The sequence below is a fragment of the Papio anubis genome, chromosome 7 (assembly GCF_008728515.1).
Source record: "Papio anubis isolate 15944 chromosome 7, Panubis1.0, whole genome shotgun sequence".
Lineage (NCBI taxonomy): Eukaryota > Metazoa > Chordata > Mammalia > Primates > Cercopithecidae > Papio > Papio anubis.
The window spans coordinates 40073606-40097233 of NC_044982.1; the positions used below are offsets into that span (position 1 = coordinate 40073606).

At 37.5% G+C, this 23628-nt stretch overlaps 2 protein-coding genes across 12 annotated transcripts in view; one reads left to right on the forward strand and one right to left on the reverse strand.

Moving 5' to 3' along the window:
* LOC108582037 overlaps positions 1-23628 on the forward strand; it is a 139746-nt gene that overhangs the window by 8555 nt on the left and 107563 nt on the right. For 5 of the 8 annotated variants that reach the window (XR_004185390.1, XM_031669123.1, XM_031669121.1 and 2 more), the window contains one exon: positions 20005-20035. The exons of 1 other annotated variant lie outside the window; for it this stretch is intronic. The gene's annotated coding sequence lies outside the window, so the exon portion shown is untranslated. Of the gene's footprint in view, positions 1-13985; positions 14718-20004; positions 20036-22833; positions 23024-23628 lie in introns of those variants that run through there. 2 more of the 8 variants (XM_031669125.1, XR_004185389.1) reach the window with 2 other exon arrangements.
* On the reverse strand, positions 1442-14296 carry CCDC196 (coiled-coil domain containing 196). 4 transcript variants are annotated; one of them, XR_001895131.3, is made up of 11 exons: positions 14115-14296; positions 13860-14012; positions 12445-12541; positions 11633-11683; positions 9874-9951; positions 9589-9672; positions 9008-9067; positions 8500-8641; positions 3226-3266; positions 1918-1976; positions 1442-1731 (listed from the first exon to the last, which is right to left on the reverse strand). XR_001895131.3 is itself a non-coding variant. In XM_009187231.4 (10 exons), the coding sequence occupies exons 1-10, from the start codon at positions 14162-14164 to the stop codon at positions 1612-1614; spliced, it is 894 nt and encodes a 297-aa protein (XP_009185495.2). In that variant the 5' UTR covers positions 14165-14296; the 3' UTR covers positions 1532-1611. The 4 variants fall into 4 exon arrangements, 1 of the variants encoding a protein (XP_009185495.2); XR_001895129.3 differs by having other exon boundaries at positions 1640-1731; positions 1921-1976; positions 3233-3266; XR_001895130.3 differs by having other exon boundaries at positions 1640-1731; positions 1921-1976.

A 23628-nucleotide genomic window follows, 5' to 3' on the forward strand; every position in this document is an offset into this window, starting at 1 on the left:
TGCCAAAATTCTGTGATTTCTTGTAAACCTTTTCCAGTGCAAAAGTACATTTAAAAAATTCATCTTTAAAATGCGTCTTTAAAGATTTAAATTGACTTTGAGAAAAAGAAGATTTTGAATTGGCTGGCTCACTTTGCTTATTACCAGAAAGTATGAGGGATTCCTACAGATTATGAAATGTTTTGTGACAAATCAACTCTTCTATACTGACATGAGATAGGAAATTAATGACAACTTAGAGGAGAAGAAAATATCTGAAGATCTCAGGAACTATGATATAATCCAGTGGTAATTTACACAAGGCAGGACATCAAGAGACCTGGGACTTGGAAATTAACTTTCTGTGGCCTTCTACATGTCATTTACTGAGCCTCTTTAAAATACTACGCACTGTGTTAGGCAGTCAAATGAAAAGATAATGAGATAGAATACCGGGTTTCAAAGAGCTCACGACCTTGTGAGGAAGGTAGCTGGATAAATCAATAATTGTGATAGAATTCATTTAGTGCTATGACAAAAGTAAGAGAGCCTAGCAACAAGTCTCAAACCTGATTGTACATTAGAATTTCCTGAGAAGCTTTTAAAGCATACGGATGCTTTTGTCCTATCGCTCAGTTACCATAATTTAAATTATCTGGGGTGGGACCCAGTAGAATGCTATTTTTCAAAGTTCTTAAGGGGATTCCATTACACAGCTAGGATTGAGAATTAGTGGGATAGAAGGGCAGCACATTCAGTCCTTAAGACAAACAGGCAATGGTCATAGCTACAGGATAGAAGTGTCTTTCCACTTTGTGCGTGGAGCTAATAGAACTCATGATACATGGGGAGAGAACTGTAAATATTAACAGTAATGTGGAGCTCAATGTGGAATGTATGAGAGAAGGGGTACATAGTGAAAAATGAGACGGAGAAGGTAGACAGGAGGCAGATCATTTATGGTCTGTGAAGGACCTTGGACTTCAGCAAGAAACCAGTAGGGGAGTGACATGATCTCATTTATGTTTTATAAAAGATAGCTTCAGTGGTACTGTGGAAGACGAATTAGAGGGATTGGAAGCAGGGAAACCAATTAAGAGGCTATAGTAATCCAGGCAGGAAGGAGGGCCTAGGGGAAAAAACAAAAACAAGTAAAAAACCACAGTGGTACTAGGAAGGTGGATGATACTCAAGGAATAGATAACAAGGTGGCAGAATCAACAGGGCATTTTGATGTTTTTGGTGAGAGAGTGAAAGAAGTCTGTGGTATGTAATTTTACTTATTTTGTGCCTACTTTTGCTCATTTCCCAGTGGTGGATCTGTCCACAATTACATACTTCAGAAGTGGAGGGGAGTTCCTTTTTATGGACTTAGTAAAAACATATTGTACAATGTGGTTGAAATGTGGTCACTTCAAATCCAAAAGCTATCAAAATAATCAGAGGCTGTTTACAATCCCTAAATGACTACATTCTATACATGTTTAAGGCCAAACATTCAACATTTCCACCCAGATTGGTGGGCGGAGAGAGGGAAAACAGCACTAAAACAAAGGTTTGAGAGATTTTAATTAACACAAATGGCTATGCCTTGTCTTTAAATCTGTCCAAAGCAAATGGAGTGAAAGCCTGCTAATTCTTCAGTGCTTCATCTGACAGTGACCTCAGAAAAAAGAGCCTCCCTCCTGCATCATCAGGCTGACTTCCTTTAGTTCCTTGTTGTTCTGTGTAGATCTTTGCTCCCAGAATTCTCTAAGACAGGAAAAAACAGAGGAAAAAGGACAGCTAAAATATTGAGTACCCTAGCACCCACTTTGCAAATCTCCTAAAATATTAAATTACAATATATGTTAAGCAATGCATTCCAAAAGTCTATACCCACTATCTATTCAAGCCCTTAAAATGATTTTTGGTTTGTTTAAAGAAAGTAGTTCTCACCACCTGGTGTTCATTTCTGCCAGTAGTCACTCTGTCCATAGTTGTAGTGCCCATAGTACCTAAGGGAAAACATTAGGAAAACAAGAGCTTCTTTTGAGGAGGGAAAAACAAAAAAACAAAAAACTAGTTTTGTTTTGTTTTGTTTTGTATCACTGTGGGTATTAGCATTGATGTGAATTTTCTGATTTTTTTTTTTTTGAAAATAACTTTGTCAAACATTATTTAAGAAGTTGGAGTGGCAGACTATTTGTCTGTTTAGAGCTCATGTCCCACAGGGGGAAAATTCATTTAAGAATTATATGCAAGTAAATAAAAAAGTGGAATAATAAGTTATGTGTATATATACATACCCTCAGATAAACCAGATAGATATATTTCACAAAAATGGTCAATTGTAGATAATGGAGAGTAAACAAAAGATAAAGATGGGGGAAGAGAAAGAGGAAGCATAGAGAATGGCAGGCGTAGGGTGAGAAGGGGAAGGGAGGCAATGAAAAGGAGAAAAAGGGAGAATTATAGGGTGCTCAGTAGGACCCATAGTAAGTCTGTCCTAAATTAGAGTTGCCAGACTTAAATATGGGACTCCCAGTTAAATTTGAATTTTAATATAAACACCAAATAATGTTTCATATATCTCATGAAATATTTGGGACACACATACTACAAATTATTTGGTGAAATTCAAATTTAATAGGGTATCCTTTTTTTATTTGCTAAATATGATAACACTTTCCTAGACATACTGCTGCACTCCTGAGTGGGTGATGCCCACAAATTATGGAATTTGTTGTCACCCATTAAAATAATATTAATAAGGGTACAGTTTATTTTGTCAAGCTTCAAAATTTATATTTAGGGGAAAAAAAAAAGTTTTTCTCCCCCTGAATTTCTGTGAGGTCTTAAAGAAGTAAAAGAATGACTTAGTTTAGAAATTAACTTTATAACCTATTAATACCATAAGCCTAACTTTGACATTCAAAAGGTTCATGTTGCCTCAAAGCTTGAAAAAGCCTGTACTTGAAAGCAACAGTACTACTTATCAAGGACCCGGATTTGAGCTAGCTGTGGTTTTCCGCCCCTGCCTTTCAGCATTTTAGCTTAACACTACTATTTTCCCTTCAGCAGCACCTGCTGAAGTATAGTTCAGCCATCAGGAAGAAAAATACTAAAGTGAAGTAAAGGTTAAGCCAGGAAGAATGACTTGCTTTCAGAACAGAAGGAGTTAGAGAGTAAATAAGGTTTCAAGAGTATTCATTTCCCACCTCGCTGGGCTTTCATCTGAATTTATAAGTGTAGCATAATACTCACAACCAACCTTCAGGTTTTTCTCAGAAGACCTCAAGGAAATGCTAAGAGTTGGTGGGAATTGAGGGGAGGAGAGAAAAGAAAAGCTGTCAGAATCAAATGTCTTAACACAAGTTATATCATTGCTGAAGATAAACCTCTTCTTTAAACACCAGGAGATATGATGGGAAATTCAGTTGAATTTAGAGATTGCTTAGCACCTGTGCTCTCTAAGATAGGTGACTGCCAAAGTCCACAAACTGCTTTCTGGACTCTGTAGAAGTTAGGGAGGGCCTACAATACACCCTGAGTCAAATTATAATTTTACACTGGTGGGAAAGTAAATCCTTTCAAATGTCACCTGTCTCCAGAAAAATCAAAAGTAAAGACTTCACCGTAGGTGTAAACAGACTAAGTGATGCAGCATGCCAAAGATAACATGGATGATGGTAATGCCACATCCTGGGCATCAAGGGAATTCAAAAGTAGGGATTTGTTGATGTGTAACAAAATCAGTAATATTAGCACAGGATTGTATTTTGCCAGCTACACAGATCATACCACTGCAACTCAGCCAACCAGCACATAGGACAGTGGGAGGAGGAGTTCTTGGCTAAGGGTACTGAGGTAAACCCTTCCTCTACTTGGAAATGCTTAGAACAGAAGAGCCTGTACCCTGATTTATTGAGAGGTGTGTCCAAAATTATATTCTGCCCTTTCTCTAAGACAGGTTTGTGCAGTTCAATTCTTTTGAAACTAGAGAAGAAGGAACACTGTCCTATAACACTATTAAGTATACAAACTTCAAATAAACACCATCTTTTATTTTTCATTTTAGTGCCCCAGTCATGTGCTTTATCTGTGGTAGAAGGGAACACTATTCTACAAAGATTGTGGAGGAAGTGGGCAGTGACTTTTTTGAAATGGAGAGAACTGTAGTACAGGGAGTAAAATACTAGGTAAAAATTATGCAACAGAACACTGAGTTTAACATGGTCTAATCAAGGCTGCCAGTAATATACCTTGCTGCCAAAAGACCGTGTGATAAAACATCAAGAAATTTTTTCCTTTTTTCGTTTGATACATAAATGTGGCACCTTTTGTCCTGAGAGTAATGGAAGACGGATCTCTCCCACAGCATTTCATGGTTCCTGAATTACCACTCTGTGGACTTGAAGCCTGGATGTGGTTGGTGCCACCTACTGGGCTAAATGCAGAATTACCAATCTCCTGCTCAACAAGTTAACCTTAGGGAGTATGATTCTTCACTGGGAAGATTATACATTATAAACAGATAATAAATTTGTATTCAAATTATAGCGTTTAGATCTAGAAGAGGCATGAAAAGTCACATACTTTTACACATCCATTTTGTAGCATAATCTAGCAAATAAGGATTGAATATGGAGCCAGAAGCCTGGCTTCTCTGAGCTTGTTTCTTGTTCTATAATACCTTTCATAGAGTCACTGTGAGGGTTACACAAGATATTAAGTTGTTAACATACTCCATGTTAGTATTGTTTGTATTTTTAAAAACTGAAATTAAGTGACTTTCCCAAGTCATATAACTGGTGAGCCTCAGAGGAAGGCCTGCAACTCATGTGTATCGGTCTAAATTCATGCTTTTTTCCTTAAATTACAATTTGCCAAAATTTGATGATGAGATTATTTTAGGTGGCAATTGGGATAAGTTTCAGTGTTGGAACGTGGCATTAAATACTATAAATCACAGTGAGAAAATTATTGCCTTTTCAATTATTTCAAACTTGATGGCATCAAGGAGAAAGTTGCAGTTTGGTGCTGGCTTTCTTTAAAATTCTCTGTCTTTTTTTTTTTTTTTTGATATAAAGTCTTGCTCTGTCACCCAGGCTGGAGTGCAGTGGTGCGATCTCAGCTCACTGCAACCTCTGCCTCCCAGGTTCAAGCGATTCTCCTGCCTCAGCCTCCTGAGTATCTGGGACTATAGGCATGTGCCACCACACCTGGCTAATTTTTTGTATTTTCTTGTAGAGATGGGGTTTCACCATGTTAACCAGGATGGTCTCGATCTCCTGACCTCATGATCCACCTGCCTTGGCTTCCCAAAGTGCTAGGATTACAGGCATGAGCCACCGTGCCTGGCCAAAATTCTCTATGTCTTTCTAATCTCGCTTCCTATAGGAGATAAAATAGATCTCAGGCTTATGTATTTTTCTAGAACATTAAAATCTTGTTTTTTTGTGTGTATTTATTATGAAGTTTACCTTCTATTATGGAAAACTATATTGATTCTTCATTTAAAGTAGTAATAAAACTTTTACTTTCAAGGAATGCATTTAGGAAACTAAAGAAATCAGTGTAAACAGCAAATAATAAATAATAGCCCCAGTGATACACAAAGTTGGAAAATACTACAACACCTACCATTAAGAAATTATTACTGTTGGTATTAACTTCTTTACATAATTACTTTTATTTATTTATTTATTTTTTTTTTTTTTTTTGAGGCGGAGTCTCGCTCTGTCGCCCCCAGGCTGGAGTGCAGTGGCGCGATCTCGGCTCACTGCAAGCTCCGCCTCCCGGGTTTACGCCATTCTCCTGCCTCAGCCTCCCGAGTAGCTGGGACTACAGGCGCCGCCACTACGCCCGGCTAATTTTTTGTATTTTTAGTAGAGACGGGGTTTCACTGTGTTAGCCAGGATGGTCTCGATCTCCTGACCTCGTGATCCGCCCGTCTCGGCCTCCCAAAGTGCTGGGATTACAGGCTTGAGCCACCGCGCCCGGCCTACATAATTACTTTTAAAATCCTTTATGAAGAGAATATTTGTCTTCTTTTCAATAATCAAATACTAGAGGTGAAAAACATAGGCCACATAACCAAAATATAGGACTCCATTAGATTTCAAATCCACTTGTGCTCAGACAAATCTATAGAGTTTGAATACGTGTGTTAAAAAATGAAATTGGGGCCGGGCGCGGTGGCTCAAGCCTGTAATCCCAGCACTTTGGGAGGCCGAGACGGGTGGATCACGAGGTCAGGAGATCGAGACCATCCTGGCTAACACAGTGAAACCCCGTCTCTACTAAAAAATACAAAAAACTAGCCGGGCGAAGTGGCGGGCGCCTGTGGTCCCAGCTACTCGGGAGGCTGAGGCAGGAGAATGGCGTAAACCCGGGAGGCGGAGCTTGCAGTGAGCTGAGATCCGGCCACTGCACTCCAGCCTGGGCGACAGAGCCAGACTCAGTCTCAAAAAAAAAAAAAAAAAAAATGAAATTAGCCCATAATTAGTGCTAAATGAATGCAGAATCAATGTAACACACTGATCCATTGCCTGTGGCTACATTAATCTGTGGTAACTAAGCAGTATGATACCCTATCATTTCATTCTCCAGGAACATAAAAGGAAAGCAAAGAAAAGAAGGTGTGGATCTGTGGCTGTTCCAATTCAAAGTTGATTCAATGTTTTACATGCAAGGGGAAAAAATATCTCCTGAAACAATCAAGTTGAATGGAACCCTTATTTACTAATTTAGACTTAATTTAATTCTGGAGCTAAAAAGCTTTTGGCTCTTTACCCTATAGATCCCTTGAGATGACCTTCAGCTAATTTTGAATGAAGTAAAACAGGGACCTATGTGTCTTCCTCATAACCCTCTTCTCTATCTTTAAAATTTGTATCTTAATGATTTAATACTGCTTCTGGTTGCATTCCAGGTTTCTTTCCAATTTTATGCTGTCCGATTATTATTAGAACATAAGTTGAAAGAAAAATATGCATGGAATACTGCCTGAAGGATAGTCAGTCCAGTCTTCTAGTTTTCTAAAATTTACCTGTGGATCAAGCCAGACCAGGGAGTCTTATGTACCTGAATCAAATCATCTTGAGTCAATTCATCACTTAAAAAAATTCAGATTAATATGTTTTTATCAGATTATGCCAAAGAACAGAGGAGAAACAACCTAGGAAATTTGGATTCTGAATTTATTTTGAAATATTGTTGAAGACATTGGCGACTATCATCACACAATGTCCTGCCCCCATTATATGGTCCTGGAGGAGAAATTTCTCTCAGATTTCAACAACAGGAAAAACTGTTTCTCCTGAGCAATTAATTGGTTTGTTGTTATTTCATGAGTTTTGCAAATCCATGTTTCTTTTTACTGGAAAATTCAGAACCAAATTTGTAGCCTACCTCTGCCAGCTGTACAGTACTCCCATTATGCATTCTTGTGTATTTGCCCAGCTTCAACTTATTTTCCCTTTTCTTTGATTTACTCATATATTTATTTAACCCTATGTGTTGACTGTGATTTTTATAAGCTGTTTAAGCCCGTTACAGAATAAGACTAAGAAATTAGAAACATACACACTGATACTAATAGAACATTGTCATCCCTTGGCCATGATTTCCCATTGCCTGTCCCTTTTAAAAAATGGAGTTCATATTCATAGATACGTGAAAATTTAAGAACCTTTTCCCTGTCCTCAGAGCCACCCCTATATTCTATTTTTTAATGAACTATATTATTTTCTCTACTATTGCCATAAATTCTGTGGGGAAATCGCTGAAACTCTCAGAGGGACAACTGGATGAAATTCACAACCATTGTCAGATGTCTGTCTCCTTGGCCGCCTACTTTGAAGTAGCAGAGTCTATTCCAGCCAGATTAATAAGATTAAACAATTCTAATTCCTAGAAAAGGGGATGAGGTGGAAAGGAAACATATTTTATTGAGTGCTAACTATGTATCAGCTACATATGCTAAGTATGTAATATATTACTTTCTCTTTACAAAGGAAAACAATTCTCCCAGAGAGAATATTTGCCTTAGTACATAAGCTTCTGAGTCATAAAAGTCATGATAGGCCGGGCGCGGTGGCTCACACCTGTAATCCCAGCACTTTAGGAGGTAGAATGTGGGTGGATCACGAGGTCAGGAGTTCAAGACCAGCCTGGCCAAAATGGTGAAACCCCGTCTTTACTAAAAATACAAAAATTAGCTGGGTATGGTGTTGCATGCCTGTAATCCCAGCTACTCGGGAGGCTGAGGCAGGAGAATTGCTTGAACTGGGACCCAGGAGGCAGAGGTAGCAGTGAGCCGAGGTCGTGCCACTGCACTCCAGCCTGGGCAACAGAGCAAGACTCTGTCTCAAAATAAATAAAGAAATAAAAATAATGAAAAAAATTGTTACTGTACTACTAACATTTAACTTACTATGTGCCAGGCATTATGTTGCTCACTTTACAAGTAAAGGTCTCCAATATAAAACAAACAAAACAAAACCTCAAACTGTGTACCTGGGATATTCTACCTACCTTGGGACCCAGGAAGATTTAAAAATGCTTGCATTGGCTCAAAATTCTGCTGCAAATACAGTGATAATTTCAGGTCATTGGCCTTCTGGTAGTTCTTCAAGGCTTCAATTCTCAGCTGAATCACTTTGCCATGAAAATCATTCTGAAAAGAACATTTTCCAAAACTACACATATAGGATTGGCTTCTCTGAATCCATTGTTACCTGAATCCTCTTTACTCAGAAGTTAAAAAGTAATTCCATCATGCTCAGTCTTTAAAAGTTGGATAGAAAGTATTTGTTATTTTTCCCCATTTAGAATAGAACAAAATCAAGAACATAGGAAGAAATACCATTTATTCCAATTTCAGAGATAGGTCCCTTCAGCTATCTTTCTATGACACATTTGTTTTAGCAGGGCAATTGGTAATCTAGGATGTGGGGACTGGGCTTCACAATATGCAGCTAAAAGCCTTTGTATTATATGAATGAAATTGCATCCTATATCCAGCCTTGGAAGACCTTAGTACCTGAAGGATGTTGTTTTGTTCCTGATACTTGACCCATTCCATTTTCCTCTGTTGCTTTTCCTGGTGGAAGAAAGAGCCTCTGGGTGACAAAGTAAATTGAGATCAGAAATCAGTTTTCTCAATATGCTGCAAAAGCCTTATAGCAAAATTATAGTGTCACAATTTACTATTAAATTGACTTTAACTGCAGGATTCTCTTAATTGGCCTCAACTGTACAAGCCACCCTCTAAAAGCCAAATGAATAGAGTTATTTTCTCTTGGTGAGTTGTTTATGGGAAGATGAGATACAAACATAATATCTGAAAAACTGAATACATTTTCAAAGACAAATGAACAGGAGTTCTGACATCATTTAGCTGTTGCAGAGTTATCATTGTTGGTATAGCTTCTCTCACTTTTTCCTAATATGATTTCCCAGAAACTTGTGATATCACTCTGACTTAAATATAGTAACACAGGGGAACCAAATCTATAAAAATTGGTCCAAGAGCACACCATAGCTTGGGCAAATTACTGCAACATTAAAGATTTCTAATTTACTAGTTCTAAAAGCCATTACCATTCAGAATGGCTGTACTACCTTCCTTATATCCTTCACTTTCTCTGCAAATGATTTCTCCAGTTCACTCTCAGTCTTCCTAGGTGATGAGGGGGATTTGGGAGCCTGGGATGAAAGAAGAGAGCTAAAGGAATAAGAGGTTCCAGGAAAGAAGTGCAATGTCTCAGCAGGTCATAAATCTAATAAACCCTAAAAACCCAGATCCTACCTATCTGCCTACCCAAATTAGCCCTGATTGTCAGCAGGCTGTTTCCAGCGGTGTGACATTGACGATCTTGAAATTTTAAGTACATGCAGTCCACTTGCCTTTCCATCCTGCAAGTCTGCCTTGTTTTTTATCTGTGGTGCTTTTTGTTGATCACTGAGTTCTTCTGCCTCGAATGTCTGTGGAAAGACATTTTGGCAAAGCTTTAAAGTAGTGGAAATTAAAGAGGGAAGTGGAAAACCAGTATGGGTCAAGGCTTTGGTTCCTGCCTGTCAGCAGCTTCTCAGGGCCTGGCATGAAAAGTGTACTACCAAAGGCAAGTCAGAATGTAGTGAGCCCTTCTTTCATTCGGTCCCTTGAGTGTACCTTATAGGAATGAAAACTATTAGCTGGACCCTTAGCCAGTCACTACTCTAAGCTACTTACTGCATTACTCTACTTATTTTCCTTACTGTACTACATTACAGACATTCTCATTTAATCTTCACAGTTCTTTGAGGACCATTTTTGTTTCCATATTATAGATGAGAAAACTGAGACTTGGAGAGGTTATTTGTTTAGGGTCACACAGCTAGGAAAGTACAGAGTTGGAATTTGAACCAGATCTTTCTGATTCTGAAGCCTGTGTTCTTGAACACTAGGCTTGCTGCTCTTCTCCATGTCTTCTTACTAAAATACGAGTAGCTAAAGTTGATCACGAGTTAAGTGTATGGATGTCCCTTTTGAGAGCTCTGTAGAAGCTGGATTTAGATAGAGGAATTGTGCTGGCACATTTCCTAATACAAGGACTCGAGAATCCAAGAACTAAAACTTCTAACAATTCATAGAACTAATTTGTAACTGCCCACAAGAAGCTGGAGCACATCTCAATACGAGATGCAGGGCTTTAAGGTATTCTGATTATTTGTGGAAAAGTGAGATAAAAAAAAAAAGACAGAGATCCCACTATATACCTGTTTATATCACAAGACACAATCTACTCTTCTAGTTGCATAGTCTGTGAAGAAGCACTTGGGTCCCAAGGGATTAGTCTTGGACAAAGTCTTAGACAAGGAACAAAGGAATTCCCTGTCCCCTTCCCCCTACTCCCTGGCTCTGGTTTCCCAGCAAAAGGTCCTAATATTTTTATCTTAAACAATGCAGTGATTGTTGTAAAATTATAGGATCATTAGAATTAGGTATTCATTTGTTTATTCATTCAACTTACATTTATCGATTCTCTACTATGTTCCAAGCATTGTGCTAGGAGCTATAGATTCGGATAAAGCAATCAAGATACTGAAGGAGCTTGAGAAGATACAGAGGAGGCAGGGAAACAAGAAACAATTTAAAAAGTAATACTACAATAATAATAATTTTATATTATAAACAATGCTATTGAGCACATGAGCAGAGTTATATAATAGAAAAGAGGAGAAAGATGCCCTACTTTACATGGAGAAACAAGGATGGCCTCTCTAAGGAGATGACATTTAAGCTGAGACCTGAAGGATGAGAATGAGCCAACTATGAGAAAATAGCATTACAGGCAGTAGGGAAGACGAGCAAAATCCTTGAGATAGGAAAAGGCGTGGCATAAAAAGTTGCATAGAAAGCAAGGGAAGGACATCTATGAGAGGAAACTGAAGAGTGGGCAAGAGCCAGATTATGCCACAATTAGTGGCTGTAAAGGTTTTTCATAAGAAGAGTAACATGCTTTGTTTTAAAAAGTTCACCTTGTCTAATGTGTAGAGAATGGATTGGAATGAGGCATGGTGGAAGCAAGGACATGAAACAATGAGGATGGGGGCCAGAGGAAAGGGAGGTTCTTTGCATTGTGATCTGTAGGGCAATGCTTTCAATAGATCCTTAGAGGCACACCTTGTTCCATAGCATCTCCATTTCCTTCCGAAGCGTCTTATTTTTCCTTTCCTGTTGGAGGGGGAAGAACCAAACAAACAGAAGCATGTATTTGTCCAGCCATTGAAGTGGGTTTGGAAGAAGTTACTAGATAATGGTGGGAAAGGGTCCAGGGACATAGTAAACCACAGAGGAAGGCAATGAATGGGTCTAACCCCAAATCCAGGTGTAACTCCAAATCCAACATAAGAGATGTTGTTGTTGGTGATGATGATGATGATGATGATGGTAAAAAAAAAATCCAAGTTATTTTTTAAGTAATAACTTTAATTATAATAATTGTGAGATAATATCTATAGAAATGAGTTCCTAACACTTAAGATGTTCTTATATGACCATTTCTTGGGGGCTTAGACCATTAATTTTAATTCTTAAGATCTTTTACATTGCTGATTAAAAGAAAATCTTATACGAATCCCACAGAGCAAACTATTTATTTTATTTTATTTTGATAGGTGTTTTTCTATTCTTTATAGCAGATATTTTACTATTCTTTCTGAAACATGAAGAGTTAATATGGTCATATTCATTAACTCTCTAGATAAAAAGTTTTTAAAAGTCAAAGAATAGAATTTTTGCTAGCTAGTCCTGTTCTTCCCAACATTCCATCTGACTCCCTTTGGGTCGCCCTGGACTTTCTAGATCAAGGAGATATGTGTGTTGGAGCATCGGATGCCAGAGATGAGTACTCTGTCTTTCTCTCCACATCTGACACTGCAATGGAATTGATCCCTATTCAGGAGGCTGTTGCTGGAGTACCTCCAACTTCTTACCAGGTTCTGTTTCATCTCCTCTGCTTCTTTAAGGAGCTCCATGACCGAGGATTCCTCACACCCCTTCCCTGCCATGATCTGCCTCATGATCTGAAGACTAGAAGAAAGAGAGGCATCATAAAACATACATACCTCCTTAAGGGTAATACTGATGTTCTGCAACCAGTCAGAAAGTACTCTACCATGAAAGTTAGATGGGGACTGAAATCTCAGGAGTTATGGAAGCCCTTCTGGTAATAGAAGATCTCTATAACTAAGATGTTTCCATTTCTAATTGACATTTGCCTATCTATGTGCTCTAGAATGAATTCTTTGCTCTTTAATGCTTAAAACTTAGGTCTCCAACAGCCAGGGAGAGTCCTTTCCACCCCCTCGGAAGAATGTTGCAGTGTGTGACTTTTGGGAGAAGAAGGGGTAATTCTACCCCCTCTTTAAGAAGAGGTTGAAGAACCTGCTGTCTTCTAGGATAAATCCCAGAGTTATTTCCTAACCCATCTCTGTCCTCTGTCCACTTTCTCCCACCTCCATGCTTATTCATATAAGAACATTTGAGTCTATTGGGGAAGTCACTGATATCCTTTCGCAGCCCCAGAGAATGCAAGCCATTCAACTAGAACAAAATCTGAATCAAAATCAAGTCTTTGTGAGAGAGAATATTCCTTAAAGGCATAAATTATTTTATGTTTGTGTTCTTGTACTTTTTTCTCCCCAGTTCTAAGGAGAGAACACAATTCTAAGCCTTTGTGTTTCTTGCTCTGAGAGAAGTCTGTGTTGCTGAGTTGTAAGCAGCTGGTGCTTGACCACAACTTTCTGCCTGGGTTTTGTTCTCCAAAAATATGAGTCCTTTAAGATGCTTATGATAAGGATGTAGAGTAAAGGTAGACTCACTGAGGTGAGATGTTCTGAGACTAGAAAGGAAACAGTGTTTGTGGGTCTCAAGTACAGTGAGTGCTCTGGTAAAGGGTTAAGACTTCAGCTGCCTAGTATGTTTAGAGAGGCCGTGCCTTAATTCAGAGGGCTCCTAGGCTTAGAAAATACTGCCATTCCACTGCTTGGCATAGAAAAAGCAGAGTTATTTATTCTAAAATGATCATGCACAAGAAAGCATCTGTGTGACCGTGGTAAACTAATGCTATTAAAGGCCTTTCACTATTTCTTGGATGGGCAGCCTGGGGAGGAAGAGTTATAACTTGCCCCGTGAAATAAGGGCTGAGTCATGTTTAATTTACTAAAAGAAAATAAAGGATTTGTTGTCACCCTGACTTGGTAGTTACAAATTCTTTGCCTACTACAGCTGAATTTCCAAACCTTTTAGTAATTGATAAACCAAAATTTGTAAGTAATTATTCCCAGTCCTATGGAGATTAAGTTCTCTAGCCTTTTTACCTCTAGGAATCCAGAATAAGAGCCCATACCTCCTTTGTTTTTCCTCCAAGTTAGACATTAACTTTTGGAATAAGAGGTTGTTTTTATCTTCTAGAGGTTTGAGCATCTCTAGCAGTTCCTGCTTCCTTAGCATTAAGTCCTCATTTAATTCCTTCAAGTAGTTGTCATCTATTTTAGAACTTCTGTGGGAAGAGGCACAATAATATCTGCCTTTAGCCTGGGTTGAGAGAGAGAGAGAAAGAGAGACCCTCTTTTCTATTTAGCATCTTCCGTCAAAGACTCACCTTATTTTTGAGGGCAGGTAAGATCCTGGAGAGTTTGCACCACTTGTCATCTTGAAGGGTAACTTCTAAGAATAAAGAGGCCTTCCTGAAAATATGTGCCTTTTTTCCTATCCAGTTAAGTCATCATTTTTGTGCTGCTGTTCTTGAAACTCCTGCTGCAGTGGACTGATCTTAGCTACAGCGAGGTCACAATGGCCCTAATTCCACATAATCAACAAGTCTTTAAAGTAATTTCAACATCAATGGCAATTTGTTGACTGGAAATACTAACTACATAATGATCAGTTCTTGCCTTAGATCTAGCCAAATGACAAAGTTTTATTCTGAAGTCTTTGAATGAATGGGATGGAATCACATCATATCTACATTATGGAATTCCTTTTGTGTTAGAAAATGTTGGACTGTCAAAAACAACTCATCAATACCTTCTTTCATGGCAACAAACCTCTGTGAAATGCCACTATCTGTAAAGCACAGTGACAGATTCTGCAAGTAAAGAAAAGATAAAGACACAGCATCTACCTTTTGGGGGCCTCAGGAGGAAGAAGGAATACTTCTAAGAGACTTTTTTTTAAAAAAAGAGGTCAAACTGGCAAATACAAGGTATGGATATAATAGAATAATATAATATATGAGCCACTGTCATTATTTTTCAGTCTCTAAAACTTGATATTACATAATGGCAGGTAAAAGAATACTGGACATGTAGCAAGAGGATTTAATTTGTGAAAGATTCATATCATCAGTATGTCCTTCCATAACCACACGCTTTCCTGAAAGATTGTATAATAATTCTAGCCTCCCTTCAGGATTTTCTGGTTCTGCTTCTATTTTCTTCTTTATTATAATCACATTTCTTTTGGACCTTAAGATATCTTGTCTTCATCTATGTCACTTATTGGAAGATAATCCAGTTATACATTTGTGTTTTTCATGCCCTTTAAACACAGTTTTAGAGCAGAATTTTTAGCGAAGGTCTCAAAGTGAGTTAAGTCATGTCAATGTCAAGTATTAACTGAACACTTCCAGCCATTTTCTAGGGGTATTCTCCAAAGTAACTTAAACCTTTTGTCTTGTGGGAAACATTAAAGGGAGAGTATTGTAATGGAAATAACACAAGATTTAGTTTGTCAGACTTTGGTTTGGATCTCAGCTTCACTGTGCATAGTGGGCTGCTTGTGAGCAAGTTACTAAATTTTCTGAGTCTTAGTTTCTGCTTTTGTAAAATTGAGAATGGTAATATTGACCTGAGAGGTTCGTTGGGAGTATGAAATGTAATATTATATACAGAGCTTGGTTCATGTTAGGTGTTCCCATTTTAGTGAGTTTGTGTTTATTTGGTTTGGGTTTAGGATTGCTTAATGCCTCAATTAAGTGGTCAGATACAGAAAGGGTGATTTATATGAGGCTAATGAAACTTAAACTTTAGAGCCCTTTATTTTCACAGACCTCTTCCAAAGGCCCTGAACCTCATTTTGTATTCATAATTTTGTATTCTCTTTTGGAAAGACAGATCTCTCCAAATATGTGTTTTAGGGGCCCACAAAACAAAGATCTGCTTCTGGTTAGATAGGATACATAGCTCTCCTAAGTATCCTCTACATCAAAACTTCTTTGGTAGTCTCTACACATACTTCTCTTTTTTTTTTGAGACAGAGTATTGCTCTGTTAGTGCACTAGCACAGTCTCAGCTCACTTCTACCTCCACCTACTGAGTTCAAGCAATTCTTGTGCCTCAGCCTCCCAAGTAGCTGGGATTACAGGTGTGCACCATCACACCCAGCTAATAATAATGTATTTTTAATAGAAATGGGGTTTCACCTTCTTAGCCAGGCTGGTCTTGAACTCCTGACCTCAAATGATCCACCTACTTCGGCCTCCCAAAATGCTTGGATTATAGGTGTGAGCCACTATGCCTGGCCTACAAATACCTTTACAACATATATATGTCACTTGTAAGTTTTGTATGATACGTGGTGTAATATGATGTTAAATTAGGACAGCCATATCAAATCATACATAATTCACATTGGTTGCCCTGGGAATTTCCATGAAAAGTTTGGATTGAATGAGGGTGAGAAAACTCCTCGCAGTTAAAAAAAAGAAACTGGCTGGATGAATTATCATTAATAGCATTAGTAGTATCTTTGACTGCATATGTGACAGGTGGCAGCAAATAGTAGAGGACAAAAATGGCATTGATCACTAAAGTATTGCCTCTAAATTTCATGTTGTGACACTTGGTTGGCAGAACTATGATAGAATTTTGAAGCATTTAATGGGCAGGTAGCATCCCAACTTACCTTCATTTCTGTTCTTGATTATGAATGATTATGAATGATTCAAAGAGGAAGAGCACTTTTTTGTGTGTGTGTGTGAGACAGAGTTTTGTTCTTGTTGCCCAGGCTGGAGGGCAATGGTACGATCTCGGCTCACTGCAACCTCCGCCTCCCAGTTTCAAGTGATTCTCCTGCCTCAGCCTCCCAAGTAGCTGGGATTTCAGGCATGAGCCCCTATACCAGACCAACACTTGCTATTTTGATGTGCTGTTTTCTATAGCCAATCAGCAGCTTTTGTTTCCTGACATTCCAAAGCCCGTTTGTTAACTTGCAATATTAATTCCTAGGAGAATATTTGCCTTGTAATAATGTGTATAGAGTTTGTAGTGAATAGCTTAGAAACCAATGAACAGTATTAGGGGATAATTGATGCATGATAATGATCCCCTGGAACAGGGGGAAGGGCACATTAAGATGCAGATGACCATTAGAAGTGGGAGGAAGGGAAATTGAATACAAATTTTTTCTGATGTAGAAAGTTAGGTCGTCTCTTGATTGAGGAGGTATAGCAGGAAACCTCGAAGAGTAATGACATGAGATTTGGAAGAGCACCTGAGCACTGGAAAAGGAAGCCAACCAGGTAGGAGTAAAAGGATTGCCAAGTAGTGCAAAGGGTCAAGGTGAATTTGGAAATTGCAGATTTGGCATGGCATGAATCAGCAGTTACACAATTTTCTCCAGCAGTACTTGGCAAACTAGAAGCAATAGTAGAGAGAACCAGATGGTTGTTTGATTCTGAGCTGGGGCTTGGCAGAGTAGATAAGCAGAAGTTCAAGGGAGCACTGAGAGTGCTGGTGAGAGTATCCATCAAAAGGTTGATCATAGTGTTCAAGCTGAGCAGGGAAGAAGAGGGTGGCTAAGAGAGGGAAAAACAGACCAGGGTCTGATATTGTGGCCTGTGGGGGTGAAAGAACAAAGGTTACGGTCAAATAACATAGTTCTTATGAAATAACTCATGGAAACTCATCACTGTTTAGGTAAATTATAGGAACACTTCATAATTTTTTTCTGCAGTAAATTTTCTATCTGTTGCTTCCCGTCACAGCATAATATTCACTGAAATTCATGTGGTCTCTTAAAATAGGCCTTATAACAAACTAGTCACAATGACCTCATCCAACATTATAGCATTTGACTTTCGTATCTGTTGAGAAAACGTGTGGTTGCTCTACAATTAGAGAACTTGGAGCAATACCATTTTAGTGTTAGTTTTGCCAGTGGAAAATCAGATTAGTCTAATTAAGCCAGGTCTCCAAGAGTAGAGGCAATTATTTTCATATTAAACAAAATACAACGAAAAAGGAGATGCTTTCCTATCCTCAGCTTTGTTTGTGGCAACAAAATTACAGAATTCCTCAGGGAGAAAACATGAGGACCTTCTGGTCCTGTCTGACCCAGAGCCAGTTCAACCCTTCGGGGAATTATAAGAATTTCATTAAAATAAGGAGAGAAGGACTGGCAAAATCCTAACAGCAAGCCTTGTTGGCTCTTAAAGATCTCCCACATCTTTCTGTGCTGTTTGTTATGAACACCTTGTTGGCTCCTTCTCCTTAACTCTTGCTATAGCTATCTCAAGTCAGGCTATGCCTACATTTAGATTAAATCCAGGGAGTTGAGAAGATTGAGATAAATGTTTGGACACTTTAATTTTCTGTAATATTATTGAAGTCTTTTTGAAAGTAATTCATTCTCTCAATGTGTTCAGATACATTGCACAGTGGTCTTCAAACAGGTTTGTGAACTTTCCTCAAGACTTTTTGAGAAATGTGGAAGCAAGAATAGTTTTTAGAAAAGCTTTTCTGAGATCCTCAATTTCCACAAATATTCTTTACTAAAGTGAATCTGCCTGAGAATGTCCCTCGGCCTCTTTTCCCACCTCCCATTTTCCAATCACTCTTCATCCACTTGTTAAAAGAATGGAATACCTTTCAACCATCTGGAATCTTACTTGGGGTTAGTTTAATGCCCTAGAGGCTTTTACACATCCCTTTTACACATCTAGAGCATTAAACTAATCATATTTCAAAATGTTGATGCTGGGGTTAGAGACAGTAAATGGCTATTAATGACTGGATTACAAATTCTTTTGCAGGTTAGGTGATTTCCAATTCTTTGCTATTAACAAAATTGAAGGAAGACCTAATAAAATTGTCAGCTTCAACTTAATAAAATTAAATTTTGATGATAAATTATCTATGATTCTGGGTTTATAATTCAGAAGAAGTTCAAAGATTTGAGTAACATTGCTATAACAAAACACTTTCCTTTCCCATCTCCTTATTTGTGTAAACACTCAGTATTATATGTAAAGCAAAGCATATGAACAAAATTGATGCTTAAGCTTGTCTTATTCTAGTAATAAATGATATTCACCAGTGAATATGTGAACTAATCGGGAGACAAACCAGCCTATCCATCAAATTAATAGAAGCACTTTCCAAAAATTGTTATAATTAAAAATTAGCTATGAAATATATATAATATGTATGTTTTGGTTAATTGTATACTAATAACAATTATAATGCTAACTTAGTTCTGAAGAAATGTTAATACAGTCTTAATGTCACAAGAACTAAAACAACAAAATTTCAATGTACATGTTTTGCAGAGAAGCATGATGGGATGTTAAAAAAGACTTTAAAGCATAAAATACATTGCATTAGAATAAATTTCTGTGGGGAAAGTGTAATGGAAACATAAGTTCAAGGAGAAAATGTAAACTTTGTAGAATAGTTTTTCATATATTTACATTTCATTGAGTATGAGTATTTAAGACTCATTGGATACATTTTAAGGTGATAGATAAGACTTATTTGAAAATATCAATATTACAATAAACCAGAAATTACATGTTTTGCAACTGTATAAAATTAGAATAAAAAAATTGAGATGGCAACTTGAATGTGACACCGTACTTAGTTTTTCAAAATTATTTTATAACACACAAGCAAAAAAAATCTGAAGACCACTGCTCTGGGACAGAGGTTTTGTCTCTGATGGGATTTAAGAATCACGTGGGAAGCCTGGAAAAGCTGCATCTCTTCTGGGTTATCCCCTAGAGATTCCTACTCTGTAGCTATGGAGAATGTGAGGTTTTAACAAGCACTCCCTAATCCCTGGTGGTTCTGATGCAGGATCTGTGGAGCTATGATTGAGAATTACTGCTTCAAGGTTTCTTCTCTGATCACAGTGTATCAGCAAACAACTGCTTACTTGAATTTTTTTTTTTTTTTTTTTTTTTTTGAGTGGGAGTGGGGGCATCTGTAGAACTTACCTCCTCTGAGTCACATTTTGTGTCACACCTTCACCTTTCATTTGGGATACCCTGAGTAAGTTTTATGAAATCATTCCTGCATTTGTAAGGAAAATTATTTAAGATGTCTTTCCATGACCAGCTCTCGCCAGCTGCCACTATTGTCCACATACCATACATTTCTTTCAGAATTAGATACTAAAGAAAATGTTGCTTCTTTGGGAAAGTATTGGCATGTGTTTTTCCTTAGGGACAAATCAGTAAACTGGTTTTGTTTTTATTTTCTTTTGGTATGCAGGGGATCTCAGAGCAACTTTGTGACCAGACATGTGAGTCCCAACCCGTTTATGACTTTCTAATCTAATTAATATTTTTCTTGCGCCTGATTTTTTAATCTGTTTTTTCTTATTTTCATAAATCTCCTAAATCCTTTGTAGAGAAGTATAAATAAGTAAACAAATGAGCAAAAATAATTCTCTGTATATATTTTTAAGACGTATGGAATACAATAGATTGGAACGAAAAATATATTCTACTTTGTGTGTGTGTGTGTGTGTGTGTGTGTGTGTGTATGTAAAGAAAGTTTGCTTCTGGAAGTAGAGTAGAGTAGATTTTTGAGATTTACTATTATATTTTGGGTGCAGTCAGCTAATAAGGTATATTGGGGTTTTAGGTACACATCTGGGTAAGGGGATGTGGGACAGACTAGACAGGCTTGGGGAATAGCTGGATGCCCAGGCTTCAGTTCCATCAGGGAAGAGTAGCACATAGCAAATAAGAAAAGGAAGTAGAATCTATTAATGTGGAGCAATCCAAGTCAACAGGGCTTCCTAGCCCACAGAATTCCTTTTAAAGGAGGTCCAGATCCCATAGGCTGTTGGCCATGAAGTTGCCAATATTCCTTCAAATATTCCTTAAATCTTTTAAGAGCCTTTCAAAATAATATTTGGTAGAGAGTAAAAGCTGAATCGTTGACTTGTCCTACATTTTTTGAATCCTATTATGTGTTCTAGACCTGCGTAGCCCCAAGATTACAAAGTCAAATGAGACAAACAAGACATAATTCTTGCTCTTAGGACTTTTTAGGCTTAGATCAGAATCCTGTGAGGGCTACTAGTCTCCTTTTGTAAATTAGAAAAAGATATCCCCTCTAGGCAAATCCCCTCTAAGCAAAATTAGGCAATGATTTCCCCTCTAAGGCTCCTCCTGAGGGAGCTTAGAGGAGGTATCTTCCTTACTTGATGAAGGAAGCCCCCACTTCCTTCTTAGTGAGAGTGTTCTTATCAGGTAACCACTAGCACAGCCACATGCCTGCTAGATGTCTTAAATGAGAGAAGCTGGCGAAGTGGGAGTGCTAAGTGCAAGCACTGAGCCCATTGCAACAGGGACTGTGCAGTGCTAGAGGAGGGCAGAGGCCTTGTCTACAGTGGGATGTGGGGATGGGGAATCAGCTCCAACTGAAAATGTAGAGATGTAATACTGACAGCTCCTGATGATTTTCAAGAGAAGCTGGAAATGTGAATTTTTTGTGACTTTTGACTTTTAAATATTGTGTAGAGTAAATACATGCTTGGAGGCTGCACCTGGCCTTCAGGCTGTCATTTTGGATACTCAAGTCAAGGTAAATCTATCAGTGTTTTTCTGTGCTAAGTTTTTATTTTTTTTGCAATGAAATAATTATTTTTAAAGAAGGCATTTAAATCCAGATAATTCAAGGAGTGTTTTGCTTAAATTATATGAAATGCCAATTTGATCTTATTACCTAATTTGATAGATTTAGATTCAGTATGTCAGAGAGTAAATGACAGAAGTAACACTTTTAAAATAAAATGAGAAATAAAACCCAAAAGAACAAATATTCTTGACATCTATGATTAGGCATTATAGGGGACATAGAAAAGTACTAAATAGATAAAATATAAAATTTGTAAAGGGCTGGGTTATATAATACATCTCAAATTAGATAATCTAGTCATATTCTATAGCCAAAATAAAAAGTAGTCTCCATAGTCTAAACTGAGCAAAAATTCTCTAGTTCTGCATTAGCTATTCATACAGGCTCATGTGCCACCTCTACTGAAATGATTGAACAACCTAAAGTATGCCACTGGTATAATTTTCTTAATTTAACAATAACCATCTATAATATTAGGCACTACAAAATAAAAATGACCAAATTTTGTACCCTTGCCCCATATGTTGCTTCAATAATGACATTTGTCATATTAGGCCTTTTTTCTGTATAGCGGCATTTTTCCATTTTTTATTTGCAAATAAAAAAGATATATAAGTAAATGATAATTAGGAAAATATAAAGAAGCAGAGTATGAACAGGTACTGTATATTTTTTAAAGGCTGTGTAAGCCCTAGATGACAACTCTGAGAATCTTCTGGCTTTATAAGCTGGTCTTTTTCCATGTAAAAAAATTTTTATTCTGAGACTTTTTTAATATACCAAATCAGACTCCATTTCCAATTTCAGTTTGGATGCACTGTGGCAAACTTTCTGAATGTTATAAAATGAGATATCAAATGAAATACTATTTATGAGCCACAAAATCATTTTAAATAAATGAAATTTTATTACTGAGTACACATGTATTATAAACTGGTCTACAACCCAAGCAGCATTTACTAAAAATTAAATGAAGGCCATTACATTTAGTAATATATCGTGACAATAAAGTCCTGAATTAGTATACTAACTCTAAATTTTTAAATTAAATCAGGACTAGTTACTCCTTTGTCCAAATAGTCAAAAAGCTTGATCTAAGGTGTTCATATTAATTAAAATTTTTTGGAAGTTAAATTATGATATTGATTGACATTTTAAAATATAACCGTTCCAATTTCATAAAGAAGTTTAAAAAGGTTAAATGTCTTAATGACTATGCTGGGACTTCCTTTATAAATCCACTCTTGGGCGTGTGATTGATTATGACATGCCCAAGAGACAGGTAGATACATTCTTTTGTCTTGCCCATTGAATAGACTCATAATTAACAAATTGGATTGGAGTTGGTAGTTGCAAGTATCAACATTTTTCAGCTTGAAACTTTTTTTACATGTAGCCGACACTGTTATTTGCCTACATCAATGTTACTTCCTCTTTTGTCCATATGTCCAGTCCCAGGGTTAAAATCACAATTGATCTGAACCAACTGTGGCAATTCACATCCTCTTTGCCAGTGACGGGTCTGACAGTGGACATGGGATTCAGTCGTGGCTAGTGAAACATGAGGAGAAGCTTTCTGGGGTTTCTGGGAAAATTTTTTCATTCTCTTTAATAAAAGGAGGAAAACAATGACAAGTAAAAAGTATATTTTCTCTACAATTTCTTTTCTACTTTGGATATGGTCCTAAAAGGAGAGGAAGCTTGGAGGTACTCTAGCTGATTTGTAACAATAAGGTAGAAGGTCAATATAATTATGAAGAAACTGACCCAACACCCTGAGATGGTGGAACTGCTGAAACAACCTTTGAACCACTAATTCCAGACTTCTTTTACACGGAAAAAAAAATACATTCCTTTATTGTTTAAGCCACTGGTAGCTAGATTGTTTGTTACTTGCAGCTGAATGTATTTTTCCTGGAATACCATATAAATGCAGGTCCAGTATTGTGCCAGAGCCAGCTTACACTGGCTTGTGAGATGATTGTGCCTATCTATTTCCATTTCCACATTCAATGACTTTAAATCATCTGTGGTGAATAGTCACACTCTGGAACTAAGCCAAAGATACATATCCAAGCTGTTTTCATCAGAGAGCTTGTTGTTAAAAACATTTATCAGCATCACACCACTAGGTGACTTACATTAACTTCTACAGATAATGTCGTAGCAACTACTATGCTAGCTATCATCTTTTAAAGTGCATTTTTAATGGTAAATGGGTAATAAGTTATATCAAGACATTTTTAA